This window comes from Lonchura striata, chromosome 10 (genome assembly GCF_046129695.1).
Source record: "Lonchura striata isolate bLonStr1 chromosome 10, bLonStr1.mat, whole genome shotgun sequence".
In the NCBI taxonomy this organism is placed as follows: Eukaryota; Metazoa; Chordata; class Aves; order Passeriformes; family Estrildidae; genus Lonchura; species Lonchura striata.
The window spans coordinates 7463871-7485135 of NC_134612.1; the positions used below are offsets into that span (position 1 = coordinate 7463871).

The 21265-nt window shown below is 43.1% G+C and overlaps 1 protein-coding gene and 1 long non-coding RNA gene across 2 annotated transcripts in view; one reads left to right on the forward strand and one right to left on the reverse strand.

Moving 5' to 3' along the window:
* Positions 1 to 21210, reverse strand: part of LOC144246801 (uncharacterized) — a 35516-nt gene extending 14306 nt beyond the window's left edge. Inside the window, exons 1-3 of the long non-coding RNA XR_013340509.1 lie at positions 21104 to 21210; positions 16892 to 17246; positions 1480 to 1595 (exon numbers count right to left, since the gene is read on the reverse strand). This is a non-coding gene — a long non-coding RNA (uncharacterized LOC144246801). The remainder of the gene's footprint in view (positions 1 to 1479; positions 1596 to 16891; positions 17247 to 21103) is intronic.
* Positions 1 to 21265, forward strand: part of MYO7B (myosin VIIB) — a 46689-nt gene that overhangs the window by 13240 nt on the left and 12184 nt on the right. Inside the window, exons 14-36 of the mRNA XM_077785633.1 lie at positions 384 to 519; positions 761 to 921; positions 3179 to 3316; positions 4285 to 4437; positions 4993 to 5091; positions 5634 to 5728; positions 6817 to 6901; positions 8379 to 8597; positions 9201 to 9281; positions 9862 to 10038; positions 10753 to 10962; positions 11748 to 11915; positions 12182 to 12262; positions 12779 to 12906; positions 14364 to 14490; positions 15412 to 15531; positions 16421 to 16594; positions 16997 to 17224; positions 17655 to 17822; positions 18405 to 18522; positions 18618 to 18744; positions 19482 to 19651; positions 20343 to 20524. Coding sequence (XP_077641759.1) covers positions 384 to 519; positions 761 to 921; positions 3179 to 3316; positions 4285 to 4437; positions 4993 to 5091; positions 5634 to 5728; positions 6817 to 6901; positions 8379 to 8597; positions 9201 to 9281; positions 9862 to 10038; positions 10753 to 10962; positions 11748 to 11915; positions 12182 to 12262; positions 12779 to 12906; positions 14364 to 14490; positions 15412 to 15531; positions 16421 to 16594; positions 16997 to 17224; positions 17655 to 17822; positions 18405 to 18522; positions 18618 to 18744; positions 19482 to 19651; positions 20343 to 20524 — 3345 coding nt within the window. The remainder of the gene's footprint in view (positions 1 to 383; positions 520 to 760; positions 922 to 3178; positions 3317 to 4284; positions 4438 to 4992; positions 5092 to 5633; positions 5729 to 6816; positions 6902 to 8378; positions 8598 to 9200; positions 9282 to 9861; positions 10039 to 10752; positions 10963 to 11747; positions 11916 to 12181; positions 12263 to 12778; positions 12907 to 14363; positions 14491 to 15411; positions 15532 to 16420; positions 16595 to 16996; positions 17225 to 17654; positions 17823 to 18404; positions 18523 to 18617; positions 18745 to 19481; positions 19652 to 20342; positions 20525 to 21265) is intronic.

Consider the following 21265-nt stretch of genomic DNA (forward strand, 5'->3'; position numbering starts at 1 on the left):
TGCCCAGGAGAAGGAGGAAGTATCCCTTACAGCTTCCTGGGTAGGAGGGCATAAGAAGGTTGGCGAGGGGCTTTGCTTGGAAGGTCCAAAGATTTGGTAAACTCTCAGCCAACCTGGTGATGTTAGTAATGTTTTGGGGGCTTGTGCACAGCCCTAGAACATCAGGCCCTGTGCTTGATATTGTGTTCTGTCATGATGCTTGAGACAGGGGTCCATGTAAAAGGGAAGATACTTTTGGCACTTTCTCCAGATCTACTATACACATAAGGGCAGAATTTTAGCTTTTATTATCTCTAAGCACCACTTCTGTTTGTTTGCTGAGCACAGGCCAGTGCTGGGGACAATATGCTTAACCATCCTTTTTTATCTGTATTTGTTTCTAGGGCACAGATGCCACCATGCTTGTCAAAATCAATTCTCTCCATGGTAAAAGTAAAGTCTACATCCCACCTAAGAGTGTCCATGATACAAAGTTTGGCATCAACCACTTTGCTGGGGTTGTATTCTACGAATCAAAAGGTGAGCCTATCTCTGCTGGATGTAAGGATGAAGGGAAGGGCATGACTTGCCCTGGATGCATGATGGATGCATGATCTGGATATGTGGCTCTCCAGGGTAGTGTTGATCTGAAGTTGATCAGGAGGTCAGAAGGATTACTCTAAACCAATCTGCAAGTTACTGGAAATTAAGTGGATTTTACAGGTAGACAGTGGTGCTAGAGCCAGCAGGCTACAGGGCTAATATTATTTCCATCCTATAGATTTCCTGGAGAAAAATCGTGACACACTGAGTGCTAATGTAATGCAAGTGGTCCATTCCTCCAAAAACAAATTCCTGAGGGAGATTTTCCAGGTGGAAACAACCCTACCTGTTCTGGGACGTGGGACCATTCGGCATCTTGGATCTGATCAGGTCTACAAGGTTGGTTTACTGGCACTGTCTTGCAGAAACAACTTATTTCTCCTGCCTTCCATAGAGCTCTGGCTGTTCTTGATCTCTTTGTTTTGCACTGTCTCTGCAAATCCCTATCTCTGTCATTCAAATTGTTTCTGCCAAGGGGACTGCAGGAAAAGTCAGGGTCTGGCATTCAGGCTGTAAACAAGTGCAGTGTCAGCCCTATCACCCAGGTATGCACCCTGGATATCTGTGTAGCCATGCCTGCAGGCTGTTTCAGAACCACAAGTCCCCACATGTTGTCACCAACTGGATGTCACTGTGTGACATGGTGGGTCATTATCATACTCTCCACTGGGCCTGTTGTGTCTGTGCCTAGTAAAAATAAGGGTGTGAAGTGCAGTGGATTAGAAAATAGTGGGGGACACAGTTCAGGTTCTCTGTCCTACTCCAACTTCCACATACCTTGATTTATGAACATTCAGCTATGTAGTGTCACCAGTATGTGAAGGTACTTTTGCTTTTGCTTGTTTACATCTTTGAGTTTTCCTGACAGGATACAGAACAATCAACTTGCAATCTTACCTGTTATCTGTGTATTCTCCTGGCATTGTTTTCTGATCTTGTCCTTTCTTCCTCTGTCTTTGTCCCAGTGTGGCTTTTTGCTGTCCAGAACACCTGGCCACGGACAGGTAAACATCCTGGGGGCAAAGAATGTCAGAAGTGGTATAAGCAGCAGATAACTGGCTTGGCATCTCTTAAATGCTATGAATACCTTCATGATTAAATATCAGGTGTATTTACATTGATCTAACGCTCCAACAGGCCTTGTCCCTGTAAATAAGGCTGTTATTGAAAAAAAAGTACAGCAGCATCTCAAGAAAGGAAATACCAAATGTGGACTACCCCATGTCAAAATGCACAGAAATTAGCTGTTGATGTTCAAATAAATGGTACCACCATTGGGAAGCCCAAGAAGCAGGCTACAGAAAAGAATAATGAATGATGTGCCAGAAAACACTTTTTTGTCCTGAGTTTTGTCAGAGTTCCTTTCCTGACACACCACAACAGAAAAGTCACCACTAACTCAACAACAAATTCAGCTTTAACAATACTGAATGTGTGAGATCATGAGGGCATGGGCTTTGGCCATATGTGGCCATCCCACTGATGGTACAGCAGAAAGGCCTCTGAAGTCTGAGAGTGAAAATCACTAAACTACATATATGTTGTTATTATACCCACTTTGGGTGCTTGCTAGCTCTAAGATGCATCAGAGCTGCAATGAGACATTCCCAGGAGCTGTCTTCCAAAGACACAAATGATTGATCACTGGAGGGCAGCCTTGCCCTGTAGCTAAAGCAGAGAGTGGAAATCTGAGTATTCAGAAGGGCACTTTAAGGGCACTTCAGAAGTAAGAACAGCAGGATGAGGTGTAAAGATCACAGAAGTAAGGGTGAGCCACTAGACTTTAAAGTATTTACTTTGAAAAAAATTCCAAGAACCCCACAACAGACCAAACACCCCCAAAGAAACAAACAAACAAACAGGTTGTGTTGTGCTCTCATTGCCTGTATATAAAAGGCCAGTGGAGTCCTTCTGTTAAGTGGAATCTGTACTCTTGCCACTGTAATTTAATGTGCCCATACTGAGATGTAGAAACTTAGGCCTAATGTGATGATTTGTGTGAAGAAGACAGGTGGAATTGTGCTGTCAGAGAGGCTGGGGAAGTCTGGAGTACCTCACAGTTTATACTCCAGTAAAAGTTTGCCTTTTCACTTTTACTGTAGTATTAATGAGCAAGGTGATCAGCCACCCTAATCCCTAAGGAATGGGCTGTTCTGATCTTTAGCATTCCTAGCTATGATGGCAGCAAAATATCTGGCCTGGAGTTTATTCCTCCTTTGGGAATGGACATTTCTCACCAAGTTTTCAGGCACACTCCCAGGAATCACAGCTTGGCACCCAGGCCTGGCACTAAACACAGCCTTGGTTGGAACAGACAGGTGCATGTGGGCTCCTGTGGGTGGAATTACTTCCACCACAGCCACCCCTGCTGCTAGAACTTAGTGCCAAGAAGGTGAAAGCACTTAGTGAGGGGTTTCTTTACAAGAATAAATGCAAATTAATAAGGTGCAGATGGCCAATGTAGCTCCCATATAGGTAAATAATTTTTTTTCTGGTGGTTTTGTGATACTGTAACATTGTACAAAAATACAAAGGTTTACTAATTGGCTTCTGAAAGTGAATGATGTTGCAGTCAGCATGTGCTTTCTCTTCCCAGGGCTTGGATACCACTAAGCGGCTCTCGACACTGGGAGGACAGTTCAAGCAATCCCTGGAAAAACTAATGAAAATCCTTGAGCAGTGCCAGCCATACTTCATCCGCTGCATCAAGCCAAATGACTACAAGAAACCACTGGTAATGTTCTAACAATACAGAGTCTTACCTTTGGTAAAGTTTGTAATGAGTTTGTAATGTCAGTTTCTGTGTAACATTTTATAGTTGTACTTGGCTGCATCCATGAAGAGCTGAAGTACAGGGTATTCCTTCAATAAACATAACAGGAGGATATAGCATGGTTAATTTACAAGAGCATCTCAAAAAAGCACCATAGAGTAATGGCTAGCAAAAAACCACACAGGTGTATTCCTGAGTAGAGTTAGAGATGCTTTTTCAGATAAAGACAAAACTGAAAAATCTGTGGGCCCTCAACACAGGAACAAACAAAAACCATTAGGATCAACTGTGCTCATAGTATGAAATAGCCTGAGAGAGAATAGGAGAGCTGTGGGAGTTTGTGAGCGGGGTGATTTGGCTTAATCTGACATATCAGGAAGAGTCCATTTGTCATTAGGATGTGTAGCTGGGACTTGGGGGATTTTGATCTGGTTCTACTGTAAAACCTTGTATGGTGTTGATCAAGTGCTTTAAAATTTTTTGAAGTACTGCATGTGGCTTAGTGAGCCAATTTTTAAACTCAGGTAAGATTAAACAATAATAATAAGAAAAGAGCAACATGCCTGTTGTGCTTTGCATGGTATGCCCAAAGGCCTAAGTTGCTAATGCATCTATTCACACCTACAAAATTATATAATCAATTCACTGTTCATCTGAAATTGCAGTTCTAGAATGAAAAATGGTAGCCAGATTGAAGTTAACAGACTGTTTCTACTGCTGACATACACAAAATTGAAGACGTTTGGGGTGACTTGTTTATGCTTGCAATGAATTATTTTAGTGCATGGAAGAAAAATACAATTTAAAAAAGCACAGTAGACCATTTGGAGGCCCTCTGAGGCCGGAGGTTAATAGACATGTTCTGTGGGATACCGCACGTGTACCTTTTTTCAGTGCTAAGTCTCCTCCTTATCTGCTTTCCCTTTCAGTTGTTTGATCGGGAGCTATGTATCAAACAGCTGCGATACTCAGGGATGATGGAGACCATTCAGATCAGGAAGGCTGGGTACCCAGTTCGCTACAGCTTTGAGGAGTTCTTCGAGAGATACAGAGTTCTTCTGCCATGGTCTCTTCGACAAAAGGTGTGTAAGCAAAAACACGGTTTCAGGCTAATCTAACTTTTCCTTTTGAGGCTTTAGTCTTTCCCGCAGTAGGAAGTTCTTGAATGACTGCTTGCAGAGCTGAGAGAGCAGTCAGCACAGCAGAAGTCATCACAGGGAATGTTATCATAGTAATTATAGCTAAATAGTTAAATATTCCCTGTGACCTTAGCTGAAAACACAGAGCTCCTCTGAAGTCCAGCTGTCCTTGGACTGCTCCTCACAGACATCCTAGGCAGGGTACCATCCCCATTTCCATTGCCCTCAGATGTTTTTTTCCTGTGATCACACATTCTCAGGTCTCTGTTGTCCTCCTCACACCTTGACTCTGGAATGTTTAGTCATGCAATCATGTTCCTCCTCTTCCTGACCATGTGAGCTGAACCACCTTCATTCATTGTACTGTCAGCCCAGAGGTCTGCAAGACCTCATCTGTTCCTGTTCTTCACCCTTTGGAATGCAGGGCAATAGATCCTTGCATTGTACTTGCTGTGTTTCACAGCCAAGCCCTAACATCATGATGCTTTTGCACATCAGCTGAAGAATGACACTCGACAGAGCTGCATCAGCATCTCCGAAGCAGTGCTTGGCAAGGATGAAAGCTGGCAAGTTGGAAGGACCAAGATTTTCCTCAAAGTAAGTAAAAAAGACAGTTTATTGTCTTTTTTCGTGAAAAACTGCATGCTTCACAGTACAGCTTGGCCTGCTTGTGCAAGAATAGCAACCAAGGAGGACTGGGTTGTCTTACAAACTCTCTCTCTGATGGTGGATCTATTTTCTTGAAAGCCAAAGGATTCAGTGGAGAGGATCTGACGTAGGAGAGACTGATCCTGTTTCTGTGCTACAGTGCTGCAGCTGAAACAGCACAGTGCAATGTATCGGAGCATAAAAAAGAACAGAATATCAGTGCACTGTTGCAGAGGACCACCTTGCCTGTAGCATACCCCTAGCTGAAAACAGTCTTGCTGCAGGGAGATTCCTGCCTGTTTATGGCTATATCTAGACTAAGTCTGGTCAGGTAGTGTGCACTCTTCCTACTGCAGTCAGTCCCATCAATGCATTTTAGTCATATTATACTACATCATGCTGATTTTGGGTCTCTTTTTGATCATATGTCCCATTTCCAGAGGTTGTAGGTGTGTCTGCTAAGCTGGCATATCCACACTTTCTTTTAACAGGATCATCATGACACTGTATTGGAGCTCCAACGCCAAAATATACTCACAGATAAGGTTCTTCTTATCCAGAAGGTGATGAGAGGATTGAAGGACAGGTCAGTGATCTTACAGAAGGGAATTTGCTTTATTTTGAAGTAACTAATCTTTGTGGTGCAGCTTAACACACTCCATGCCACATTTTTGAGTACAAAATGTAACAGGCTATACCTTCCACCAGCCTAAATTTCATGCTCATCATGTAATAATGCAGAGTGTATCTATGCAGATGTCGGACAAAGATGTGTTTTGGCTCAGTTTTGTTATTTTCGTCATGTTTTTCAAAATGCAGGGCTGTGGCATGTATGAAAAGGAAGGTTTGAAAGGAGGACTTGCTTTTAAGATTTTTAGTAAACAGTAGACATCTGGAAAGCAGGAAATTCCCATGGAATCTGTGTCCTTCTCAGAAATACAAGAATTCTCTTATATAGGATGCTTCTTTGATATATTGATAAGAATCAGATAGAAACTAACTAGTCCTTCTCTTTGCCAGAGATGCCTAATTCTTGCATTGCGTCTGGTTTAGTTTGAAATCTCTTCAGAAGTGAAATTTAGTTGCTGTCGAATAAATGCTTTTCTTCATTAAGTGCTTTACATCATGATTTGTACTTATGGGTCTTGTATCCCCTCAATCAGAACCATGATATAGGACTGAGTCTTGGTTTGACCATAGTGAAGGAAGAACTAAAAAATATGACACAAATGCCCCAAAACTTCTCTCTTTTTTTTTCAGACTCTGACTGCTATCCAACAGAGTATCCAAACCAAAATGCTCACTTTGCTTTTACTTTTAACTTGCCAGAGCTATGTGCTGCCTTTTTCAGCTGCAGTGTGACAGTTTGTGCCATGGGAGGTTCATCTTGCTCAGATGGGCTCCTCATCCTGGCAGCAAAATGGAGAGAAAGAGGTTACTAGATGGGGAAGTTAACTTGTTCAGTCTTGATGTGAGGGTTTTCAGTTCTTGTAGAGCTCTCTGACCACAGCAATTAGCTTGGGCTGTAGTTGCTATGAGTATTTTTGCAGCAACAAGGCTGACATCAGACTGTGGACATAAAAGAGAAAAAAAAGCCACCTCATTTTCTACTACTAGCATAGGAAACAACAGAGATAACCTTTTGTTTGTTACCTCACATGTTTGTCTGCTTAGGAAGCAATTCCTGAAACAGAGGAGGTCTGCTGTAGCCATTCAGTCAGCCTGGAGAGGCTACTGCTGCCGGAAGGAATTCAGAATGGTAAGATGAAGGTGTATGAATGAATATATATTTCTGCGTGAGTGTGTTTATATATTGTACCCTGTCAGACTGAGAGGAGTATTAGGAATTAAGATTGTCCCAACTGAAGGGAGAATAGACAAGATGACGGCATGTAAAGGAGAGTATAAAGTCCAAGGAGGGCTCTGGGACCTCTCAGGGCTTGCTGAACCTGTGACATTTCTGCTTTTTGGTGAAATAGGAACCAGTTGGATTGCTCTGGGGAATGTTTTTTCCCTCCCCAGAGACCCCTGTGGCTGTGACCATGTTAGTTTAACCTTTCCTTCCTTTCTTGACCTAATTGGCTGAAAGCCAACTATCTTTTCCTGAGCAGGAGTCTAGATAAGGCTTTGCTCTTCCTTGTTTGTTCTCTTTCCCTCTTCTCCCCTGGAATAAACACCTTGACCATGTCGGGGGTTGGAGCCTCTTTTGGAATCTTTTGCCAATGCCCCTGAAATATTTTCCCCAAAGCCCTCTCAGATCTGGACTAGTCTGGTAACTTCAGGGGGCTGCGGGGGTAGGATATTTCAGAAACCAAACTCACCTTTGGCAGGCCTGGCTCCAGAAACCTAATACATAAGTGGTCCCACACTTCTTATAGTCAGAAACACAAGCCTAGCCTTTGTGCATCATCACCACGCTATGAGCAAAGTATCTCCCACAATTGGAAAACTGCAGGAAAACTGGGACTTTGTTAAAAATTACCAGAAAAGTCATTATATTAATCTCACATTATTAAAAATTTTGCCAGGGGAGGTTCAGATTCAGACTAGATATTAGGAAAAAAAATCCACTGAAAGAGTGGTCAGGCACTGGAATAAGTTATCCAGGGTGGTGGGGGAGTCACCATCTTGGCATGTGTTGAAGAGGCATCTGAATGTGGCACCTGTGGCTATGGTTTAGGGGAGTTATGATGGTGCTGGGTTGACAATTAGAGTAGATAATTTTGAAGGTCTCTTCCAACCTTGACAATTCTGTGTGATTCTGTATGAAAAAAAAACCTGGCTGATCTTCTATAGATGGTGCATTTTCTGGGTGAGGAAAACTGGGGGCACTCACAGATTATGTATTTGTGTGGCAGGGATTATTATTATTGTTATATCCCATACATCCCATTTGAGATGGGAAGGAGAAACTGCCAATTTTAGTCAGAAACATTCAGTGATGCAATTCCTGTCTGATTGCTTCCATTCACCTGGCTTCATTTCTGCTCTGTTCCTTCTCTTGTCATGATCCCAGGCTACCATTGTCAATTCTAGCCACTCCCTAGAACAGATAACCCAAATAACTCTATATGCTAGTTTTAAAGGCCTATTACTGCTAGAAAACAAAGCATAAAGGGCACTATTACATTAGCCACCTCTAGTGTCTTTATCCAGTTACCAAATTTTGTTGTCTTCTACTCATCCCAACCCGTCTCGACGGTTTGGAGCCATGACTTGTCCCTGTCCCCGCACAGGTGCTGCTGGGCTTCGGGCGCCTGCAGGCGCTGTACCGCAGCCGGCAGCTGGCTCAGCAGTACGAGGCCACGCGGGCTCGCATCGTCGCCTTCCAGGCCCTGTGCCGCGGCTTCCTGCTGCGACAGAGGCTGGCAGAGCAGAAGAAAGCTGCCTGTGTCATACAGGCATATGCAAGGGGCATGCTCGCTCGCCAAACCTACCGGAGGATAAAGAGGGAGGTAATGCTCACAGATACCTCGTGAACACATTGTTTCTATGAACTTCCAATACAGATTTTATCACCGGCAAGTGTTGCCTTCACATAGCAATGGGTGTGGATATTCATTTTGGGGTGTTTTATTTTGAACTCTTGCTAAGTACAAAAGCAGAGTGTTAAGCAGATTGATCTTGTTTACATTTGCTTTATGTGATCATTATCGTGGATCAAAACTTCACTGATACAGCTGCAGTGGCTGTGACAGAAGGGAGAAAAGATAAGATCTGTGTGCATCAGCCAGTTCTGCAAGGGGAAATTAACTTCTACAGCAGGGTGGCACTCAGGGAGTGCCAGAAGGGAATCCCAACACAGTGTGTCTTGGTAGGTGCTACCCTTGTCAGTCCATAGCACATGAGAGGCCTCTCCCTGATTTCCTTTCTGTACTAATGCTGTACCAACAGGACTAAGCCAGTTTGCAGATTTCTGCCTATGGACTGTTCCCTAAAATGTCAAATATTGAACTAAGACTCTGTTGGGACAAAGTCCTGGTGTGGACAGTTTATTAAAGGCAGAAGGGAGTTCGTTCAGCAGTTAGACAGTCACAGAACAGTCCTGTTGTCCACAGAACAAGCTGGAAGCCAGGAATATCCACTTGAAAGACCTGGGACCACTGAAAGGAAGGGAAGAGGCTATGAGATTACAAAAGGTAGGTATGCTGGTAGAGGAACACTGGCCAGCATTACCCAGCTCACACCTGTGGACTTGCTCAAACCTCTGAGCACTGCTATATTTAAAGAAAGATAAGACAGAGTTGTAATCCTATTTGTAATGATGCTTTGAAAATATAATAAGGCAAATACATACACATTTCTTTTGCAGCATAAGGTAGCACTTTAGCCAAATATGCCCAATGCCATTACAAGTCTCATAACACAAAACATTTTAAAATTTTAAATATTGTGGGGCTTTTTGCTGTTAGAAATTCTGTGTTTTTCCTGTATTATCTCCTGTTGATTCAATTTTTATATAATTGCACATCATTACCAATAGGCAAACAGTCCATAAAGACAGCTGTAAGAGCAGGGCCCTGCTGCTGATGTTCCAGGTCTTTGTGACTGTTTGACACAAGCAACATTTGATTTATTGTTTCAGCACTGCACTGGCAGAGCTGGACCTCACAGTCACACAGCTTTGTAAAAGTGTTTCATCTTCATACCCTTTCACTCTAGCAGAATGATCTTCATTCATGATGTTCACATTCAAGTCGCCTATTTCTGTGTTTAAAGGAACATCTGCCAACTCAGGGGAGAGAGGAAGCAGAAGCAAGACCGAGGAGGAACGTGCTTGCCAATAAACCAGCAAATCATGATGTTATCAGTGACCAGGAAATGGTGGACAAAATTTTTGGGTTTTTACCTTCTGTGATCGGAGGCCAAGAAGGACAGGCTCCTCTGGGTTTTGAGGTACAGAGCTGCAAACTGGTAATGGGTCATGCTTGTCCCTTGTGTAAGCCCACTGATAGTTGGAATTCCATCAGTGGTCAGTTCTGTTTAGTGAACTTCTGTTCAGTGAAAGAATCCCCCAGATTAGTCATCCAGTCACTAAGGCATCTCTTGCAGAGGTGAGTTCCCAAAAGTTTTTGGTCACATGCAGTCTAGGGACTATATAGCTTCAAACTTTGCATTTGTTTCTTTGGCCCAGCCAAACAATACCACCCTCTGCATTTTGGCACCAGCCTCATGCTCTGCGTACAGTGCTCTCAGTGATTTTCTGCCTGAAACAAATTGAAAGTTCATGACCCAAGTTATACCATATTCTAGAAGGCAACACTTGTGATATACTTGTCCTGATAGCTGTGGAGGTTGGAATTTTGTAGGAAGAGTTGGGCAGAATAGAATGGTATGGATAAGTACAGGATGTAAACAGTATCACCTAGATTTTCCATCAGAAATATTCTTGCTGCGGACCAAGACAGGAAGACCATATGGAATGGATGCATTTCAGAAGGACGAACTCTGAGTCCAAATGATGTTTTGGTAAACTGTAAATGGCTTTGGGGTTAGCTGGAAAGGCAAATTCTGAAAAACCTATGGCCAAAGGAAAAAAACCCAAAACTAAACATAAGCATATCAGAGTTCAGTAAAAGAAAATATGCTTTTTCCTCATGTTCTGCACAGGACTTAGAAACAAAGCCGAACAAGCTGGAGGAAGTGGACCTGGACATGGTTCCCATGAGTGTGGAGCTAGAAGAGGAAGCACTTGGTTTGGAAGACTACACCTTCCCCAAGTTTGCAGCTACTTATTTCCAGGGGTCTTCTACACATACACATATCCGGAGACAGCTGCGGCACCCACTACTCTACCATGAAGACAAGGACAACGTCCTGGTATCTTGCTCCTTGTTCATGTTGAACCTACTCTCTCCATAGCCCTGGCTTTACAGGTCCCATCATCCTTGGGTCCTGGCTCTGGCACAGCCCTGGAAACCAGAGACTCCACAGCCAAGGAGATAGTCCTGAGCTGTGGTATTGAAAGCAGCAGTTCCCATCAGCATTTTTTGGCTATTTGCTGGAAGACACTTCACACAAACACCTGCTCAGTGCAGGATCTCTGGTCACCTTTGTTCTTTCCCAAAGAGGGAACTCAGAGGTGTGTTTTGACTGCTCCAGACACCCTTTGCAGATAAAAACGGACTGGAGAGAAGAAGCATGAGAGAAGAAGCATAGCAGCTTATCTCTGCTCTTGTTAGGGTTGTTGGTTTCTGAGCTAGGACAGAAGGGGGAGTGCCAGGCCTCCAATATCCCATTAAACCAGAAGAGGGATTGAGGAGGGCATTTTCCTTAATTCTAAGCAGCCTGGCAGAATGGAGGACCCCATGTTTGAAGAACTTTGCTATTACTTGGTTTTCTAGTTCTGGGCATGAAAGGTCCTGGCAGACTCCACTCCACTGCTTATCTGTCCAGGCCAGCAAATGCAGAGTGCAGTTCAGCCAAGTCTTCACCCTTTCCCTCCAGCCACAGCACATCTCTAAGGTGCCAGTAAAGGGAATGTGAGGGCTCAGCAGTCACAGAGGAAATCTGACCTTTCCACCAGAGCTGTACCCTCTTCCTTTAGCAGGAAAGTGTTGTGTGCTGCTGTTGGCAGTGTCTGACTGTGCTTTCTGCTATTATAGGCTTCTCTAGCTGTGTGGGTGATCATCCTGAGGTTCATGGGGGACCTGCCAGAGCCAGCAATGTTTGCCAAGAGTGCCACCACCAAGAGCAGCTCCGTGATGACACAGATATATGACACACTTGGCAGGAAAAACCAGGTCCAGTTGAGGAATGACAGCCCAAATATGGTGAGACAAGTAGGCTATATTTGTGTTTTCATTTGCTTTCCCTGGTTTCTGTGCTGTTCTACCAAGAGTGAGAAAAGCAAAGGAACTCTTTCATGCTACTGTACTTGAAAACCCACAAGTGCAAATGTCCTGGCAGGACACTCAGCTCTTTCTGGAATGAGAGGAAAAAAAAAAACAACATCTTCACTTGAGCATCTTTCTGTCCTTAATGAATCATTCTTGCTGTGCATTAAACTGATTTCCTATAATGGTAATGTGTATTGCAGAAAGAAGGAAGAAGGGATAACAAGATTTCTAAGGGGATTTCATCCCTGAAACTGAAACGGTCATCCAAGCTGACAGGGAAGGTAAGAGGTAGAAATAAACTGCTTCCCTTTCTTGCCTGAAACGCTATCTTCACCTTCTGATAGATGTTATGTGAGCAACCTCCCAGCTGAGAACTTGTTTCCCTGCCAAGCCAGGGCAGCCCTTTGTGGGATACCTGGTGCAGGGTTCTTTGGAAACGATCCCCATGTGCACTGATGTCATCTGTTCTCTGGCAGAGAACACAAGGAGAAATTTATTACTGAGAATTGTTGGCATTACAGAACAGCTTGCCCAGAGGCCTAAGCAGACTGAAAACCATGTGATTAGGGCTGTACAGGACAGTATATGAAAATTCTCCAGCCAGAGATAGTGCTGTAACAGCACATATAATGAGTTATCTTTAGAAGGAAGGGGGGTAATATGGCCTGGTTCTCCTGCACTGAGCAGGAAGAGGTTTAGCCAGTAGGATAGAGAAGGAATGTCTTTCATTTATGGGAGAGCTGCCTGCTAAGAGGGGAGATCTCTAGAGCACTCTGGGGTTCTAATGTTTCTTTTAGGTGACAGAGCAGCTACGAAGCGGAGAAGAGGCTTTCCAAGAGGACATCTCAATCTCTCAGAGACCTATGTCCAACCTAGAAAAAGTACACTTCATTATTGGCAATGCAATTCTGCGTCCTGCCATCAGGTAGGAATTTTGTACCCCCTTCCTAGGGCCAGCTGCCCATTGCATCAAGGAAATCCAGCATCCTTTTTCCACAGTCCTGGAGAATGACTCCCTTACTGCCTTTTCTGTTATTTTCATGGTGCAGTTTAGGCCAGCTGCCTCCATGTATGGCTTTCTGAATATCCCACAGCTATGGAAAGGGGCAGAGCTCAGGGCTGTGACTCAATAGCACTTGAAGGTGGCGCACTGCCCTAGAATGAGGGAGAAGAGTCACTCAGAGGAGTAAAAAATATGGAGTTAATGTATACTAGATGGATGAAATAGCCTCTTTTTGAGGCTATTTCAAGAGGCCCAATAGCCTCTTTTTGAGCACTCAAGCAACGTCCCCACATCAGAGATGGTCAAAGGTCTGGATTGGTGAGTGTATCAGACACTAAGGATAAATCCTGATCACAAGCAGTGTGAGGCTGGACGAGGCCAAGCATGGTGTGAGGATATGGCAGAAGCTCATTGATTCTGACCTGACCTCATGAATACTCTCCTTTTTTTATCCAAAGGACTATTCTTCAACAGAGCCCACAGACATAGGCCATGCCTTGACCTCAGTCATGGGCTGCATTCCTCTATCTACAGTCACTTTGTTTCAGCCAAAACACTCCCTAAAGCAAATGCTCAGCTGGCAAAAATTGCATTCAATCCATATATCATAATAGCCACAGGCTAAATACCTATACCCTCCATTTGTGTTTCATCAAATGTCCTATGAGGGAATAAAAATCTGATCCAACTTATGTCCTCTCACATCGGAATTGACAAATATGTGTTCCAAGAGTCTAGAATAAATTAAGATGATTTTTAATAACAGTCTTATTTGTATGCAGATTTTTGCATCTGTTTCCCTTAGGTCCTGTCCTTGATGCAGATAACTTGTATTTTCAAAAGCTTACTCTGAAGCTGTCATTTCTCCATTTCTGTACAAGACACACTACAAGTTTGTATATAAATATATAAATATGTAAATATATAAATATGTAGATATAAAATTAAGCAGGGTGTCCCCCATCCTTATCCCCAAATCCACCTACAAGGAGACAGACAAGAGCCATGAGCTACAATCCACATGCTGCAGAGAGGTCAGAGCAAGTTACACATCTAGACTCTTGGACAGAAATGCCATTTCACAGCTGGATGACCTAGCAGTTGTTTTCCTGCACAGCCCTCTGCTTCTCACAGAAGTGAATTCAGCATGGGAATTACACTTGAGTGAGAAGGGGTGGCAAAAGGCCCTAAGCATGCCTGGAGCCTTTTCCATAACAAAGCTATTCCTGTGATGCATTACAGGTGCTATCCTAGCTGTTGTGGTTGAACCTAGCTCAGAACTACTTCATCATGCTACAATCCTGCTAAGCTTGCAGTCGAAACAGCTAAAGAGAGTTCAGACAGTGAATTATCTGTTGCTCTCACATGTTTCTTTACAGAGATGAGATTTATTGCCAGATTTGCAAACAACTCACAGAAAATAGCAACAGGAGCAGCTATGCTCGTGGCTGGATCCTTCTGTCGCTTTGCCTTGGTTGTTTTCCTCCTTCAGACACATTTGTGAAGGTACACTGCTAACCTTTCTTACAGCAGCTCACACACCTCAGCTGAGCTGGTGTCTTGTGTATTTTGATGTTTTGATGCTGACAGCCACATAAAATGTTTGGCTTCCAGAGCAGCTGGTGCTGTGGTTTCAGCAGAAGCTTTCTCATCTCATATGCTTATCTGTGAATTTAAATAAATTATTGCTGCATTCATATTTAATATTTTCATTACACATCTACAGTCTGGATTCTGTTGTTGATCACAGCTCTCATTTTAGGTGTATAATCTGCAAGGGATCATATTTTAACCTCTCCAATTCTGCCTTTCCAGCCAAAGACAATGAAAAGATGTTTCCAGTTACAGCCCCAGTGATTAAATATATTCAGGAGGCCAGTATAAAATTACACCTTCAAGTTTTATCAGTTCTTACCCTATATCTCTATGCCCTAAAATGTCCAATAGATATTTTGACTTTTATTTATTAATTTCCAAGTTTAAATGGATGATAAATCCACTTCACCACAGGATAAAAACTTGGCAGAATTAAAATTATCAATTATCATTAGACTTAATCTGCCATTAGTCCTCTTCCCAACTCTTCAATTCATACACCATGTTCTAAGACTTCAGGCTCTTGGGTTGAAAACACTGACTCTTGCTCTAAACCTAACCATAAGAACAAAGTCTCCACTACTCATGTAGTTAAACATGGTGGATAGACTGACACAAATCTTCTCTCCCTCTGGACTGAAAGTTCTGAAGAATGAGTGAAAACAAAGTGTCTCAAGCCTCCTTTTTGAAGACATTTATTCCAACCCAATCTTTAGTATTTTCTGGTGAACTGAGAGCTAATGGATCACTCTAATCTAGTGTATCAGCTGCAGAAGGTTTTTAATGTTTTCTGAGGATTAATGTTTCCTAACTCCTCCTCTGTGCATGTAGTATCTGTTGAATTTCATCCACCATGGGCCCACAGGCTACGCTCCATACTGTGCTGAGCGTCTGAGACGCACCTACAGCAACGGGGCCCGGACTGAACCTCCCAGCTGGCTGGAACTTCAGGTAGCAACTCCCTTTTGACTTAATTATATTGATCTGGGACATTTAATACTGGTTTTTGTAACTATACTACTTACTTTGTAGTTATACTACATTCACTAATCTGTAATAGCAGGTTTTCCTAATTCAAATAATGGAAATCAATTGCACAAGGGGATTGAAGACCAACCACCATGGTCTGACCAGTTTCTTGGACACACCTATTTTGGCTATTCAGTTATCCTAAATGCATAAAAGTATGTAAGCAGCAGCAGATTTGCAGGGAGGTACCTCCATCCACTCAGGAACCACGGGACAGAAACAACCTCCTGAGGAAAGCTCTTACTATCACTTTTGGAAAGAACTGAGCAATGCTTATGCTTTTAAAATGAAAGGAAGAAGGGAGTATGATGGTGCTATCTCATCCTCCACTTCCTTTAAATGTCACCCTAGTAATTAAATACCACAACCCCCTTCCCTTTCAAGTAAAGACCTCAGTTCAATTCCTCCCTAAATCTCAGGGACCCTACTGCTTAACACACATCTTCTTGGGCAATGTACTTGCTACAGGCCATTTCTCCACTGATGCACATAAGGCTGCTCCCAAAAGTTATCAGGAAAAACGTGGCTAATGAAAAGTCTATCAGTTGGCACTGTTATGTGATTATCAGCTCTCCTGAGCTGTGAGGAGGAGAAAACTTGAGTCCAGTGCTGCTCCAGGGATGTAATTTATATTTACGTATCACCATGCTTTGATGCTTTGAAGAAACTTTGTGGGTGTTGGCGATTCACTTAAAGATTGTTGACCAGGTTTCACAGGGTGGGTAGCTCTTAGATCTAAAAGCTTACTTCATTCTTCGGAAGAAAGTAAGGTTTATCCAGTTTTTTTCTCTCTATTAACTCTGACTTACAGGCAACAAAGCAGAAGAAACCCATTATGTTTAACGTCACCCTGATGAATGGCCAAAGCATCACTGTCCCTGCAGACTCTGCTTCCACTGCCAAAGAGATTTGTCAGTTCATAGCAGATAAAACCAAACTGAAGGATGTCTTTGGGTTTTCACTTTACATTGCTGTGTTTGATAAGGTAAAGTGTAGAAAAATAGAATGAAAGCTCCCTTCTCTTTCTGTGGAGTTGCTGCTGCCCACCCAGCCTCACTGAGAACTCCTGAATTCTGGAACACCCTCAACCCAGTCCTGCACTGAAACTAAATCAGTTCTGAAATCCCAGATGGATCTCAAGGCCTTATAATCCTGTTCTGCCTTTCTCTTGGCTCATCACTCAGCAATTCTTGCTGCAGCCCGCCAGGTTTCCTTTGCCACATAGCTGACTAGTAAAAATACATCCACTTACCACATACAACTCACATAGTCATCTGCTTACCTTTTTGGGGTTCCTGCAGTCAGGAGACCAGGGGCTTTGCATTTATTGTCCTTCGGGTAGGCCCAGAGCAGGCATGCCAGTAAATGCAGTGTCCCCCCGCGGCAGGTCTGGTCGCTGGGCGGGGGCCGGGACCACGTCCTGGACGCCATCTCGCAGTGCGAGCAGCTGGTGAAGGAGCGGGGCACCCACGAACGCCACGCGCCCTGGCGCCTCTACTTCCGCAAGGAAATCTTCACCCCCTGGCACAACTCCCGGGAGGATCCTGTCAGCACTGATCTCATCTACCACCAAGTCATCCGGGGCGTTCGGTTTGGAGAGTACCGCTGTGAGAAGGTGAGTCTCCTCATTCATCCTCCTAAAGAGACACAGCTATATTAATGCTTCCCACATTAAAAAGCAGGAATATGAACTAAATTTCTAGTGGATGTGAACAATCCTTTCCTTCTTAATGAACAATCCCTGTCCAGGTGATTGTGCCAGCTGTCACATTGCCAGTTCTAATTAATACTTTCTCCTTCCAGTTCATGTGAGAGCTTAGAGGCATGTCCAAAGGGGCAAATTGGGTTGTACTTTAAAATATCTTTGCTAATAATCTCTCTGATGTTATGACTGTGCAATGTTCATCCCTCCTTATGCTGGGTGACTGTAAAGAGTTATCCAGACAAAAATTGAGAAAACCCATTTCCTAAATGGTTCAAAGTTTGAAAGAGGCTATCTAGCCTTTGTGACATCCTTCTAGGCCTCTTTTAATGGATTGTTTCAGGAAGAAGATTTGGTGGAGATAGGTGCAAAATATTGTTATATCCAATTTGGAGATACCATCCACAATGAACTTGTACAGAAGGTGCTCCATGACTGTATCCCAGTAAAACAGCTGAAGTCCAAGCCACTGGAAAAGTGGGTGAGCCTTGTAACCTATGCACATGCTAAGGTAAGAGGTTTGTCAGGCACTGCTGGGTAACCACTCTTGAGCACCAATTTCTGCTTCTTTCACTATTTTCATTTATGAAGTCTGTAGGGGAAGAAGGAAAACCAGCTCTGTTTGTAGAGCCCAAATAGCTCATTAGGTCTGGGGGAGAAGAAAACATTTGCACTCACACTTCCATATGAAGAGCAAGGGGGAAGAATGAAAAAGTACATTTAAATCTCTGAATAGAGTAGCTTTTAAGGCTATTTTCCATCTGATGACCAAGTCAGGATGGGATGACATGACACACTGGTTTTGATCTGGAAATGGATTACCTGAATTATTTGAATGGCATCTAAGCTGTGTTAGACTTTGAATAGATCAGTGGGAATTCTAGGGAAATTTGGAATCCAGATGCCTGTGGGCACTGTTAGCTGCACGCGGGTCCCTGGAGATTGTTCCTGATTTACTTTCTCCAAGTTCCCTTGACACCAGTAACAGCAGAGGATTGTTTGGATCTCTGAGGTTGGGTTTGTTCTTTATTGTCTGCAGATCATGCAAACTAGATTTTACTGAGAAAACCTTGGGTGTGTGTTTTTCCTGCAGGCCCCTTACACACAAGACCACCTCTCTTCTCAGACTGTGAAGGAGCAACTTGTAGATTTTGCTCGCTTTCAGTGGCCTTTGCTTTTTTCCAGATTCTTTGAAGTCACTAAGTTTTCAGGTAATACCTGGGGCCTGGGAGTACAGGACAGATGTAAGATCAATAGGAGAAGACTTGTATAGCATTGATAAGGATTTTTTTTTCTCTATTTTCAGGACCCAGCTTGCCTAAGAACCACTTCATCATTGCTATAAATTGGAAAGGCATCTGCTTCTTGGATGAGTCTGAAAAGCGGCTCCTTGAGCTGACCTTCCCAGAAATAACTGGCATCCACACCAACAGGTAAGAGCCCCAGAAAGACAAGATCTGAAGATGCCATCTCTTCCATACTCAGAAAGGGTATACCTTCTCTGCCACCTCCTTAGATGATTTGATCTGTGTGTGGAAAGGTGGTTTAGCCTAGGTCCAGGAAAGAGAAAGGCAAAACTTCTGAGCAGCCTCTAAAGGAAATATTGAAAGGACTGGATCCTTCCAGCTGGTGTAAAGTTATTCTGTTCAGTCAGAAAGGTGTAAGGAGGCACAGGCAGGCATCAAGACAAGAATGGCTCAAATAACTGACACAGTTAAGCCACTGTCTTTGAGCATGCTAGGAGTTCACATATTTCTCATGGACCAGAACAGGATCACTGAGAAAAGCAGTTAACTACTGCTTGCTCGTGGCACACATCCTTGCATCAGGTCACTCAGAGAAAAAGGTCTTACAAAAAAGCCCCCTGTGAGGACTGCCAGAGATTTAATTAGTTGTCAAGTTACTCCAAAAGAAGGGTGTTCTTTTGTCTATATGGAAGCACTTCTATACAAAACATGGTGGAGTCCAGAGTAAAGCTGAACCACTTCAGTCCTTCACACTTACCAGCTCATAGGAAGGCAAATTAATGGGAACAAACCCAACCCCAGAGATCACAATATTCACTGTAAGGGAGTTATCTGAAAGGAGATGTGGGTGCCTTGCCTGTGTTTACAAATGGGTCTGTAAGTTTTTCAGATGCTCTGGTAACAAACTGTTCAATAATACATAGGGCAGTGAAGTCATTCGGACAGAGCTGCACTCTCATCACACTTCGTGCTGAGGAGTTTGTTCTGACATCTGTGAACAGTGTTGTCATTGCTGAACTGGTGGTGATGTTCCTGGAAGGACTGAAGAAAAGATCACAATTTGCTGTGGCAATGCATGAGAAAAAATCTCAGGGTAAGTCTCATAACTCTTCTACAGGGTGTGGAAGAAATCATGAGAGAATCCACAGCACTTGTTTGAAGTTGCTCAGAGAGGAGAGGGAAAACTTCATCTAGAGTCCCTTTGCTCCTGGGGGGATGCATCAGCAAGCAATGCCAAGCATAAGGCAATGGGATTCAGGACCTTTGCACACAAATAACCTTTCCTTCCTCCTTCTCCTTCTTTATGTATTTTATTTAGATAGTATAGTGTCCAGGAACCCAGTTTGTTTATAGTAGGAAGTTGGATCTGGGCTCTCTGGAAATACTTTGCAGGAGATTTTCACAGAGGCAGTAAACTGGAATTGCCTGTGGAATACAGGTGGCTTGAACAGACATACATGTTTAAAACATAAACATTAACTTCAGCTACTTACAACTACTGAGTTTCTTTCTATGCTTTGCTGCCAGTCTAGACACAAAGTCAGCATTCATGTGAATCAAATGGAGTTCTGCCATTGCCCTCAGTGGATCAAAGTCAGGGTGTCAGAGGAAACAGAAGTGATTTCTCTGAAGTGTTACTGGAAAATTAGCCATATTTACACAAATCACTTTCTACTGCTAACTGAATTCAGGCCTTCAAAATACAATTTCCTTGTCTTTCACATTGCAACCCCTTTACATTTTCGCAGACTGTCAAGCCTAAACCCCCTTATTCTGTTTTCCAGAAGATCCTGGCATTCTGTCCTTCAAGAAGGGAGACTTGCTAATCTTCACTGAAGACAAAAGGCTGGATGCAGACTCTGGCTGGATCTGTGCCCAGAATGAAAGGACAGGCAAAACAGGGAATGTATTTTTGGAAGAAATCTACATCATTCCTTCGCTCACAAAACCCTCCAGTCAAGTGCTGGTAAGGAAAGCTAAGCACTCAATGTGAAAATACTGGAAGAAGATAAAAATGTTAATATGGTTGAATTTATAACTGGAAGATAATTGTCCCTCCAAAGTCAGACAAGTTTTATGCCTCCCATTGAAACAAAGCATTTAATTCTGTCCTGTCTGAAAACAAAATAAACCTAGCCCAGCCTCTAAGGAGAAGACTGCAGCTACACAAAGGCAATGACTTAAAAAAAACCCCCAAAATCAACTCTAGTCACCATGGGATATTTCAGTGTCTGCAACTGGTAGCAATTAACAGGTCTGGCTGTGTAGTTGAATTCTCCTGCATTCACTCTGGGCTTGAGTGATAATCACATAATGCCTCAAGAGAACCTCTGAGTGCATGAGGTAACTTAAAAAGAATATGGTCTTTGAGGGAGCCAAGGATTCTTATTAATGCCTCTGCTAATAATTTTTGTCTTCAGTTATGAGGATTCAGTATATTGGACCCTGTGCTAACAGATAAAAACCAGAAAAACTGGTGGCAAAACACACTAGAGAGAAGCATGTGCATTGTAAAACATGTGTGGTGCTTTGGATAATCACATACCTTTTCATGTCCACTAATGTCATGTGTGTGTAAATTGCTTCTTGGAGTCAGCTGTTCCAGGTCTTTCTTGAGTCTCTGAAGATGCTGCTTTTGAGACAGGAGGTCTCGGGCAGCACACAGGGCTACCTGCACACATATGCTGAGTAATACCTGACAGTGTGT